Source organism: Hemibagrus wyckioides, linkage group LG28, assembly GCF_019097595.1.
Source record: "Hemibagrus wyckioides isolate EC202008001 linkage group LG28, SWU_Hwy_1.0, whole genome shotgun sequence".
NCBI classification, from domain to species: Eukaryota; Metazoa; Chordata; class Actinopteri; order Siluriformes; family Bagridae; genus Hemibagrus; species Hemibagrus wyckioides.
The window spans coordinates 2,588,430-2,599,523 of NC_080737.1; the positions used below are offsets into that span (position 1 = coordinate 2,588,430).

At 43.2% G+C, this 11,094-nt stretch overlaps 2 protein-coding genes across 4 annotated transcripts in view; both read right to left on the bottom strand.

Annotated features, from left to right (window-relative positions):
* Positions 1 to 2,204: 2,204 nt before the first annotated feature.
* On the bottom strand, positions 2,205 to 4,881 carry LOC131348475 (complement C1q-like protein 2). Its single transcript, XM_058383467.1, has 4 exons — positions 4,627 to 4,881; positions 4,114 to 4,176; positions 3,080 to 3,205; positions 2,205 to 2,964 (listed from the first exon to the last, which is right to left on the bottom strand). Exons 1-4 carry the CDS (start codon positions 4,829 to 4,831, stop codon positions 2,678 to 2,680), a joined length of 681 nt encoding a protein of 226 aa, XP_058239450.1. The 5' UTR covers positions 4,832 to 4,881; the 3' UTR covers positions 2,205 to 2,677.
* Positions 4,882 to 6,356: 1,475 nt separating this feature from the next.
* Positions 6,357 to 11,094, bottom strand: part of tpcn1 (two pore segment channel 1) — a 22,627-nt gene continuing 17,889 nt past the window's right edge. For 2 of the 3 annotated variants that reach the window (XM_058383461.1, XM_058383463.1), the window contains exons 17-26: positions 10,927 to 11,034; positions 10,545 to 10,616; positions 9,910 to 9,999; positions 9,700 to 9,815; positions 9,544 to 9,590; positions 9,395 to 9,463; positions 9,095 to 9,212; positions 8,816 to 8,952; positions 8,530 to 8,610; positions 6,357 to 8,233 (exon numbers count right to left, since the gene is read on the bottom strand). In XM_058383461.1, coding sequence (XP_058239444.1) covers positions 8,135 to 8,233; positions 8,530 to 8,610; positions 8,816 to 8,952; positions 9,095 to 9,212; positions 9,395 to 9,463; positions 9,544 to 9,590; positions 9,700 to 9,815; positions 9,910 to 9,999; positions 10,545 to 10,616; positions 10,927 to 11,034 — 937 coding nt within the window. In that variant the 3' untranslated portion in view covers positions 6,357 to 8,134. The remainder of the gene's footprint in view (positions 8,234 to 8,529; positions 8,611 to 8,815; positions 8,953 to 9,094; positions 9,213 to 9,394; positions 9,464 to 9,543; positions 9,591 to 9,699; positions 9,816 to 9,909; positions 10,000 to 10,544; positions 10,617 to 10,926; positions 11,035 to 11,094) is intronic. The other variant, XM_058383462.1, reaches the window with a different exon arrangement.

Here is an 11,094-nt window from a genome sequence, read left to right on the forward strand (position 1 = left end):
GTGTTACAGTGTGTGTTAGTGTGCTACAGTGAGTGTTAGTGTGTTACAGTGTGTGTTAGTGTGTTACAGTGTGTTACAGTGTGTGTTAGTGTGCTACAGTGAGTGTTAGTGTGTTACAGTGTGTGTTAGTGTGTTACAGTGTGTTACAGTGTGTGTTAGTGTGTTACAGTGTGTTAGTGTGCTACAGTGAGTGTTATTGTGTTACAGTGAGTTACAGTGTGTGTTAGTGTGCTACATTGTGTTATTGTTACAGTGTGTTACAGTGTGTGTTAGTGTTACAAGTGTGTGTTAGTGTGTTACAGTGAGTGTTAGTGTGTTACAGTGTGTTACAGTGTGTTACAGTGTGTTATATTTAATTAATAGATTTTCATCTCCCAGATTTAAGATGTAGTACCTTGTCCTGCTGCAGTAATTGCATCTTCATTTTCTCCAAGATTTTCCTCAATGGAATTTTTTCTCGACTCTGCTGCATTAGATGGAGAATGTCGGTGGACACCAATGTTCCAGTCATGCCACAGTTTCTCACTTGTCTTTAATTAGCTCTGGGCTTCGGCTCACTTATTCCAGATCACAAACCTTCTTTTTTTTTTTTGACACATGCCTTGGCTCATGCTCCTGTTAGAATGTAAATATTCACCCTAGACACAAGAACTGGTTGACTGGAGCAGGTTCTCCTTGGGGGAACTTGTACTTGGTCATGTTTCTCCAGCTGAAAAGCAGCTCTGAGGGGTATCATGGTAGGCAAGCTGGGTGTTGAACTTTAAACCAAATGGTGAAACAATCTCTTTCTAGAAGCTCCTAGATTTTGTCTCCTGCCTTCTTGCAAGTTCCAAGCTCCAGACATGCTTTTCTTCATGCTGCTCTCCCATGGAGGCTGGATCTGTGGAGAACTGACTATATTGTTGAGGTCTGCAGAGGCTCTGATTTAGCCAGTGAGTTGTGTAACGTCCACAGTGCTGTAACTCGACTCTAGGAGATGAAACATCCCGTTGTGATATATTTACATTGTATAGAACTCTTAATAAATAATAAATAAATAGATAGAAGCCTTTATTATCACCACACATATGTTACAGCACTGTGGAATTCTTTTCTTTGCATATTTCAGCTGAGGAAGTTGGGGTCAGAGGGAAGGGGCAGCTATTATGCAGCACCCGTGGAGCAAAGGGCCATGCTCAGGGGCCCAACAGTGGCAGGGCTGCAGCTTAAACCCCGACCTTCTGATCAACAACCCAGAGCTTTAACCACTTGAGCTACCACTGCCCACAGACAGATAGAACAGTGTAACCCACACACTGTAACACAACTGACCAATAATTTAGCTGTAATGCAGCAGGGAAACACAGGAAACAGGGTCACACTAGGGGTCATTATATACCATAGAGAGAGAGAGAGAGAGAGACACAGAGAGAGAGAGAGAGAGAGAGAGAGAGAGATTTTAGTCTGTGTTTGAATATATATGCGTGTGTGTGGGTCCAAGTGTGTGTGTGTGCTTGAGAGAGAGAAAGAGAGAGACACATGTCAGTCTGCATGTCAGTCTGCGTGTGTGTGTGTGTGTGTATTAATATTTTGTGATATTTTTGATGAAAGGGTATTTTTTATTTGATCCTCCATATACAAGGCTTTACAACATAGGTTGTATATAATGTGTGTGTGTGTGTGTGTGTGTGTGTTTCCAGGATTTCAGTTGCAGTTACATTTCCATACATTTCAACTGAACAGCTGAGGAATGAAACGACATATAAACAGACATATTGACCTGAATTTTTGTTTTTGTTTTAGATTGGTTTTATAAGAAATGCCTTAAAAACTCTAAAGATCTCTTTGCAGAAGAGAAAAAGGAGAAAAACAGGAAGTGGCCCAGTGTTGTTTATAACGGTTCATATTACTAGTGAGAACTGAGATAACAGAGGTGAAAGGTCACCGGAGCTGAGACTAAACCAATGACACCCGAGACAACACACACACACAAACACACACACACACACTGCTGATATTTTTGACATGAGTCAACACATTTTTGCATTTTCAGAGCAGCAGCGCCGAATAATCTCTTTGTGGTGAAACACCGCCCTCTGGTGGACACACACGCGAATGCAGTTCAGCGGATACTCACTTATTCAAGGGTTCAAGGAAACTTCGGCAAATAAAGCGGAATATAGATACGCATAAAATATTACCTGAGCCTTATATCGAGTCTGTGGTGCTAAATAAACATTTTAATCCCAATAAATCAGGACAGACTGAGAGCCACGTTAACAGCCATATTATTTATGTGTCGAGGAAAACGTGAAAATGATGTGAGAAATGTGACGACAGAGTCGCCTAATCAAGGAGTCTACATCTATTTATGCATAAACAGTGCGAGACCCACACATCAACGTGACACGTTTACATCCAAACAGACGTGGCAACTAAAATTTCCACGTGCCGTACGCAGGAGAGAGATTACGACACGCAGTAAATTGCATGGTGTTTACGGCGTACAATAAACTACTGAGACCTGAGGGAAAAATGCTATGCAAAAAGAATTGAAAAACACGTGTCGCTGTGGACAATTCTGTTTCTAAAGTTTTCTGTTAGGGGAAGAGTGTTTCTGGAAGGAGTCTCCGGTGTCAGAGGGTAAAGCGTAAACACTGGATGTCGTGTCAGGCGTGCCGCAGAGAGAGAGATTTTGTTATGAAGGGAAAATCAGGAAGCCGCTGAAGGTGTTGCGGAGCAGCGTATCGTCGTAGAGGGCATAGTTGGTGAGGAGGCGGAGGTACACCACGTCCCCGGCGTCCAGCTCGAGCACCAGAGCCCCGGACACATGTCTGGCAGTTCCGTCTTTGTCGTACTCGCCCAGGTGCATGACCTGCTGGCTGTTCTTGTACAGGTGAACTCCCATGTTGTGGTTGTTACTGCTGTAGGCGGCGGCCGTGAAGCGGATGTAGTACACGCCTCTGACTGGAGCCGTGAACACGCCTGCAATACACACACACACACACACACCAATTTGGTCAAAAGAGTAGCATGCGTATGTTCGGGCTGACCGTAACTGGGGGTCAGTGGTGTTGATGATCTGTGTTAGTTACCAGACCTGTGTATGGGTTATAAGCTCCTCCGATGTTGCTGATGACTTTACTGTAGACCAGCGTGGTTTCGGTGTTAAAAGGTCCATTCTGTCCTGCAGGTAATCCGGCGCTGAACGCCACCTTCGGACGCTCTGTCAACACGATGGACAGAATTTACATCATGTAGACGCCGTCAAAAAAAAAGTAAAAACATACTGGTGTTAATATGAAGTGCTGATTCATCGCCGGTACAGTTCTTAATTAACACCACTACAGCATCGGGTGCTACGTGTTAAGTGTTGAGTGAGGAGTGTTGAGTACATTTACATTTCTGGCATTTGGTATTATCCAGAGAGACTCATGCTCAGGGGCCCAGCAGTGGCAGTTTGGTGGACCAGGGATTCAAACTCACAACCTTCTGATCACAAGTCCAACACCTTAATTACTAAGCTACCACATCTCCTGAGTGTTGAGTGTTGAGTATGGAGTGTAGAATGTTGAGTGTTAAGGGATAAGTGTTGAGTGCTAAGTGTGGAGTGTTGAGTGTTGAGTATGGAGTGTGGAATGTTGAGTGTTAAGGGATAAGTGTTGAGTGCTAAGTGTGGAGTGTTGAGTGTTGAGTATGGAGTGTGGAATGTTGAGTGTTAAGGGATAAGTGTTGAGTGCTAAGTGTGGAGTGTTGAGTATGGAGTGTGGAATGTTGAGTGTTAAGGGATAAGTGTTGAGTGCTAAGTGTGGAGTGTTGAGTATGGAGTGTGGAATGTTGAGTGTTAAGGGATAAGTGTTGAGTGCTAAGTGTGGAGTGTTGAGTATGGAGTGTGGAATGTTGAGTGTTAAGGGATAAGTGTTGAGTGCTAAGTGTGGAGTGTTGAGTATGGAGTGTGGAATGTTGAGTGTTAAGGGATAAGTGTTGAGTGCTAAGTGTGGAGTGTTGAGTGTTGAGTATGGAGTGTGGAATGTTGAGTGTTAAGGGATAAGTGTTGAGTGCTAAGTGTGGAGTGTTGAGTGTTGAGTATGGAGTGTGGAATGTTGAGTGTTAAGGGTTGAGTGTTGAGTTTACCAGCGTTTAGTTTCTTCATGCTCTCCAGTTCGTTCTTCACGGCCTTCAGCTCCTCTCCTTGTGCTTGGGAATAAAGAACACTAGAGTAGTTTCAGATGTTCTAATGTTCTAATGTTCCTAGAAACCACAAGAGAACCTTCTCTGTCTGATACGTTCCTCACCTTCTCCTCCTGCTTCACACTGGCTTTCTCTTTCCTCACATCAGTACATCAGTGAAACACTCAGAGTAACCAGCGAGATGAAGGATGCTAGTGAGTGACAGAAAGCTAGCGAGTGGAATCTAAGGACCGAGTAGAAACTAATCTAGCAAGTGAAAGCTAACTAGCGAGCGGAATTTATCTAGTTTCTGAGCGGAATTTATCTAGTTTCAATTTTCACATCTACATCTGAAGGTTTTTAAATGTAATCACGTGAACCTCGACACTCGGAGACCTTCACCTCAAGAAAGCAGAAATGATAGGACCAGTGACACAGACAGCGAGTGTGATGGAGGGAAGCGTGGCATCTTCTCACCTGCCTTCTCCTTCTCCATGTACTCCATCTTCACCTTCATCTCGGATAACGTGGCTGCCTGCTGATACACCAGCTCACGGAGCTGCTTCAGCTCACCGCACAGATCCTGAGAAGATCCCTGAGGTTCCATCTCCTGCATCCTGCTCGGCACCGGCATCAGCAGAAACACCACGAGCATGTAGAGCACGTTTCTCTCCATCTTCATGGCTGAGATCTCTGACCTTCTACACCGAGGGCTTCTTTAAAGGGACGTGCTAATCATTTCTGTCTGCTGAATAAACACTCAGGTCAATCATTAAACTCAGACTTGTGAAATGTGGGGATTTTACCCTCCAGAGCAGGAATTTCCAACCGAGAAGGGAAAAGAGATAAAATCCTTATTTTGGAAAACTATAAAATATTATGAAACTTTTTCTGAAGCCTTTTCATTTGTTTTTAGTGTAGAGCAGAGACTAAACCACTGTATCGTTCAGGAACGATTCATTCATTCTGAACGAATCCTTAATATGACTTGGGAGCAACGAGTCGTCTCAGAGAGTGATTCGTTCATTTTGTATTGACCACGCATATTGAGCAACATCCCACAGGTTCATTACGGGAAACATGATCAGTTCATCTCCCGAGTCCTTCGTTCATCACCTGACAGCCTCACAGGCTTCGGCTCTGCAGTCTGTGGAGGAAACAGAAATGATTCGTTCATCTCCAGAGTCTTCTGGCCCGAGACGTTCATTCGTTCATCATGTGATCACTTCCTGGATTGGTATCTTACAGTCAATAATACTAATATAATGTAAAATATTCATGAATTATCATAAAATTTTCAAAAGACATGCGTAATGAACATTTTCTGAAAAATAAAATGTTCTTTTTCCTGTCAGTTTTTGCCTTGGTTGATTTAGAGTTTGGAGACTTCTCGTCCAACATCACTGCCTGACCTCACAAATGCACCTTTAGAGGAATGGTTAAAAAATCCCATAAACACACTCCTAAACCTTGTGGAAAGCCTTCCCAGAAGAGTTGAAGCTGTTATAGCTGTAAAAGGCGGGACAACTCCACGCAGGCGTCCCAAAACTTTTGGTCTGGCTCGCAGTCTCCGCTCCAAAGGTGTTCTATGGGGTTGAGGTCAGGACAGTCAAGTTCCTCCACACCAAACTCACTCATCCATGTCTTTATGGACCTTGCTTTGGTCACTGGTGTGCAGTCATGTTGGAACAGGAAGGGGTCATCCCCAAACTGTTCCCACAAAGTGTCCAAAATGTCTTGGTATGAAGCTGAAGCATTAAGAGTTCCCGTCACTGGAACTAAGGGGCCGAGCCCAACCCCTGAAAAACAACACCTGAACTCAATGATCTGGAGGGGTGTCCCAAAACCTTTGGTAATATAGTGTACACACGCCTGGTATTTTAGAGTGAAACGGTTGAGTTCAGAGCAACAGCAACAGCAACAGCAGTGCTGGATAATATTGTGACGGTGAAACACTAGTGGACTAGTGGACACCCTCTAGTGGACATACACGTGAATGCAGTTCAGGGGATTTTCACTAGAAAACATCTGAAATAAAATAATATGTGCTGTTTAGATTTCTTTGCTAGATATCTGATGCAGTCTGTGCGGCTCAATAAACATTTTAATCCAAATAGATTACATTAGAACGCATCGGTGTGACACGTTCACAATCACACTGACCACTACAATGGCATTAATATAATAAATGACCACAGCAAAGTAACTGGAATGAATCGTTTAATAGATTCAATACGTTATCATACAAAAGAAGAAGGAATAGAAAAGTGGTGTGTGAGCAGCAGCCGTGTGCTAAACCTCCGCTCGGACCTTCGGCTAATCCCGGGGTTTAGCGTCGGAGAAAAGTTTAACCGCTTCATCACTGCGCACTCGTTACACCTCAAATTAAATAGAAACTCTTACGGAGAGACTAGTAAAGCAAATATTCACAAATATGTTTATATATATAGAACACATCTGTCCTTAAAATGTAGTAAACTCACTCTATAAAAAACACCGAGTTAAAATACTGGAGGTCAACAAGACGCCTGCGGAGAAGATGTCCAGGCTTCACAGAATAAAATCTGCGTACAAATAAATCCATTCTGAAGGATCAGGGGTGGTAGTAAACGTTATTAGCGAATTAGCGATGAGAAAAAAAACAAACAAAAAAAACAACAAACATACTTCAAAAAACGGAGAAGTGTAAAAGGTGCTAATGTGGCTAACGGTGAGTTACTGGAGAGGGGCTAATACTTGCGATAATATAAGAATCCCGAATCCTGCTTTAACACCTCGGTGCTTTCATTTCATAGCCTGTAAACATCTGTCTACCATGTGGATAAGCTGCTAATCTTTCATGCTAAGCTAGGATAATCTACTAGCTAGCTGAGGAGGTTTTCATAATTTTAGAATTAGCTAACAAGTTTTTTGTTTTGGTTTTTTTTTTTTTGCTAATAATCAGATAATAATCTCTTGAGTTTTTCTTTTTAAAACAGATTTAAAACGTTTCTTTTTTTTTTTGGCGTCATGTGCACCTGTATAGCATTAGCATAGCATGACATTAGCACTTCAGCTATTTTCAGACTGCTTTTTGATTAATTTCAAGAAAACAAAAATGAGTCGAGATCACGACTGAGCTGATTAGGGAACGTGTAGCATGATGGAATGTGACGGATATGTGACTGTTAGCGTGGTTAGCACTGTAAAGGGTTTCTTACTTGGTTTTAGAAATGGACGAGAAGAATCTGGTTTGTTTGTTTGTTTGTTTGTTTAGCCCAGATTATTGCTATGGGAACTGGAAGGTCTGAGCTAACAAGGGGGCTAACTGCGAATAAACATTAGGAAGGATCAGTTAGCACGGCACATTCGCTAACACAAGCTACAGAGTTAGCATTCTGGAGCAAAAGTATTGTTTTAATGTTTAGATATGGAGCTTATGTACGAGAATCTGGACAGTATTATGTGCTGAAAGACTCGTTATTCACCGACTTTAATGCTAATTACATTCTGGGTTTAGCAGAAATTGAGAACTTGGTGTGTTTAGCTGCTAAAGCCAGACCTTTCTGTGCGTGTGTGTGTGTGTGTGTGTGTGTGCGCGCGCATGTGTGAGAGGAAAAGAAAATTTATGTTCAATTCGTTTCACACTGAATTCGGTGAAACCCAGCGATCGCTGAGGTAAAAAACAGAAAAGCTCAGAAGGTGGTTTGTGCTTCTGAAAAATAAAACACACTCAAACGTTTCCTGGACCCGAGTGCAGTCCCACAGCTGGTCCAATCCCTGATTGGTCACGAAACCATGAGTATATGCGAAGAGAAATAAGGCTTTCTGTTGGCTAATCAGTTCTGCTAGGTGTGACCTGGATGTTGTTTCAGAATTTAGGAAAGGGTCGTCGCTATGGCAACCCGCGGCACAGCCTTTAATTAGGAGGAGAACGATGGCTGAGAAGGTGATCGTCTACATAAAAGAATATTTATCCAGGAGTGTGTGTGTGTGTGTGTGTGTCTCAGTTGATGCTGTGTGTAGGATCAGAGCTGTCCAGGTCCGGGGGAAGCGCACGGTCAGGCTGAGGTAGATTCGTTCTAGAATATTCTTCATACCATTCCTGGAATCACACACACACGCACACACACACACACACACATCAACAAGAGACAGTGATAGCACTGATCTACTTAGCAAGCTAATTGCTTCCTTTATTAGCATCTTGCAAGTGCTAGCTAGCAGCTAGCGTGTGTCCGATGTGTTTGCATTAGCTTTTAGACATCAAGGAGTTAAAATCTTGTTAATGTCTTTGTTTAATGTGAGAAAAACACGTCAGAGTTTTCAGAGTGGGACAGAAAAGAGAGGGACAGGTCAGAGTGTCTACTTGAATTAATCGCGTTTGTCTCTGGTCTCTACCTGTATCTCCTCCTGATACATCTTCATGCTCAGGTCACTTTTAGTGCGTGACCTTCGACCCTGGAACACGAGACTGGAGTGCTAGGGTTAAGAAAAAAAACAGAATTATCCAACAAATAACACACAAATGCGTCAGAGTGCTGATAATTAGTAATAAAGTGGGCGGGGCAGAAATTTGTTTAAAAGTGGGCGGGGCAGAAATGTGTTTAGAAGTGGGAAACATTTTCCATGTTTGTTTTGGTTCCCCACTGTACCCTAAAATGTGTGTGTGTATGTGTGCACTCACTCCATTCCTCTCCATGGACACACACACTTCCTGTAGCGAGCTGATGTTCGTCCCAGCAAGTGTGTGTTTGTAAAGTTCCAGCGTCTGTAAAGCTTCAGCACGAGAAACTTCCACTTCAAACACAATCCCCTTCTCATCTAATACACACACACACACACACACGCGCACACACACACACATTATTATTTTTTTATGTTTATTGCATGTCATCCATCAAACATTTTTTTTTCAGTTAATAAAGTGTTCTTCTGAGTGCAAGCTCAGTAATATCACACACACACAAATAAATGTATCTAGAACCTTCCAGGTCATCTTGTGGTTCTCTGTTTTTGCGACTGTAGTTCATCCGGAAGACAAACGCATCAAGGATGAACGCCACAATTATAGTCATGACAACCTGCAACAGACCAGGCATGAGTGAAACAAGTACAACACACACACACGTACACACACACACGTACACACACAGACAAAGACACAGATACACACACAGACAAAGACACAGATACACACACAGACAAAGGCACACCCAGACACACGTACCCAGACACACACACCCAGAGACACACACACACACACCATGGTGACGATGTAGAAGGTCATGAAGTAAAGGCGACTCCAGTGACTTGTCTGTGATGTCACACCTTCCTGTAATACAAACATAACATCTAATCAGCTTTATACAGACCTATGTATCTGTCAATCACAATGAAGGAGGCGGGGCTTACCATAGTGATATACCAGTTATTGACGACAGTCAGCTCAAACAACGTCACTGCAAGAGACAGACATCAAACACAGACTGTGCAAAGCTTACATACACTGTGTGTGTGTGTGTGTGTGTGTGTGTGTGTGTGTGTGTGAGAGAGAGAGAGAGAACGCACCAAAGCTACTGAGGATGTTGTTGAAGTTGTTGAGATAGTAGTAGCCCTCCTGCAGCACTGTGTGGTTGCCAACGGTTACGTTGATTTGCCGATACGAATCAGCGACGGTGCTGGTGCTGAAATCATGTTATAAACATGTAATTATTATTATTTAACTTAAATTTAGTGTGTGTGTGTGTGTGTGTGTGTGTGTGTGTGTCCAGATCTCACTTGCAGCAGTTGGGATAGACCACCTCAGCAAAGAACTCCATGCCGACAATCGCAAAGGAGTAATAAAAGATGATGAGAGTCAGTCCAAGACTACAAACCAGAGAGAGAGAGAGAGAGAGAGAGAGAGAGAGAGACACAGAGAGAGAGAGAGAAAGAGAGAGAGAGAGAGACAGACAGAGAGAGAGACAGAGAGAGAGACAGAGAGAAAGAGAGACAGACACAGAGAGAGAGAGAGAGAGAGAGAGAGAGAGAGACACGGAGAGACAGAGAGGAAGGGGGGGGACAGAGAGAGAGACAGAGAGAGAGAGGGACAGAGAGAGAGAGGGGAAGAGAGAGAGAGGGGAAGAGAGACAGAGAGAGAGAGAGACAGACACAGAGAGAGAGAGAGAGAGAGAGAGACAGACAGAGAGAGAGAGACAGACAGAGAGAGAGACAGACAGACAGAGAGAGAGAGACACGGAGAGACAGAGAGGAAGGGGGGGGGCAGAGAGAGAGAGAGGGACAGAGAGAGAGAGGGGAAGAGAGACAGAGAGAGAGAGAGAGAGAGAGAGAGAGAGAGATATTACAGGTGTATAAGGGTGTAATATACAGGTAAAAGTTATATGAGGTGATGGAGGTAGTTACAGCGCCCTCACCTGGCCATGCGGGGAAACAGCTCAAACATGGTGTCCAACACGTTACGGAAACGCTGTTTAATCTTAAACAACCTGCAGAGTAACACACACACACACACACACACAAACACACACACAAACACAAACGAAATTAATATACATTTACATAATTAAGTGTTAAAAATAAAATCAGCACAAAATAAATAGAGTCTATGGAGCACAACAGCAACAGTGTCTACATCACCATGGCAACATCTTTATTAAACCCAACATGGAAACTGCCTCATGGAATAGTGATAACCTTATGGTTTTCAATATCATCAATGATAATGATAATCTCTATCAAGGAAAACACACACACACACACACACACACACACACACACACACACACACACACACACCGGAGCAGCTGCAGTGGTCTCAGAACCACAATGAAGTAGAATGGCTCCATATGGAAGGCCAGAGCGATCAAACCCAGGAAAGCGATGACCGTCACGGAGAAGTCGAACCTGAGAGAGGACAGCACACAGAGTGTGTATGTGTGTCTATCTCTCACTCTGTGTATGTGT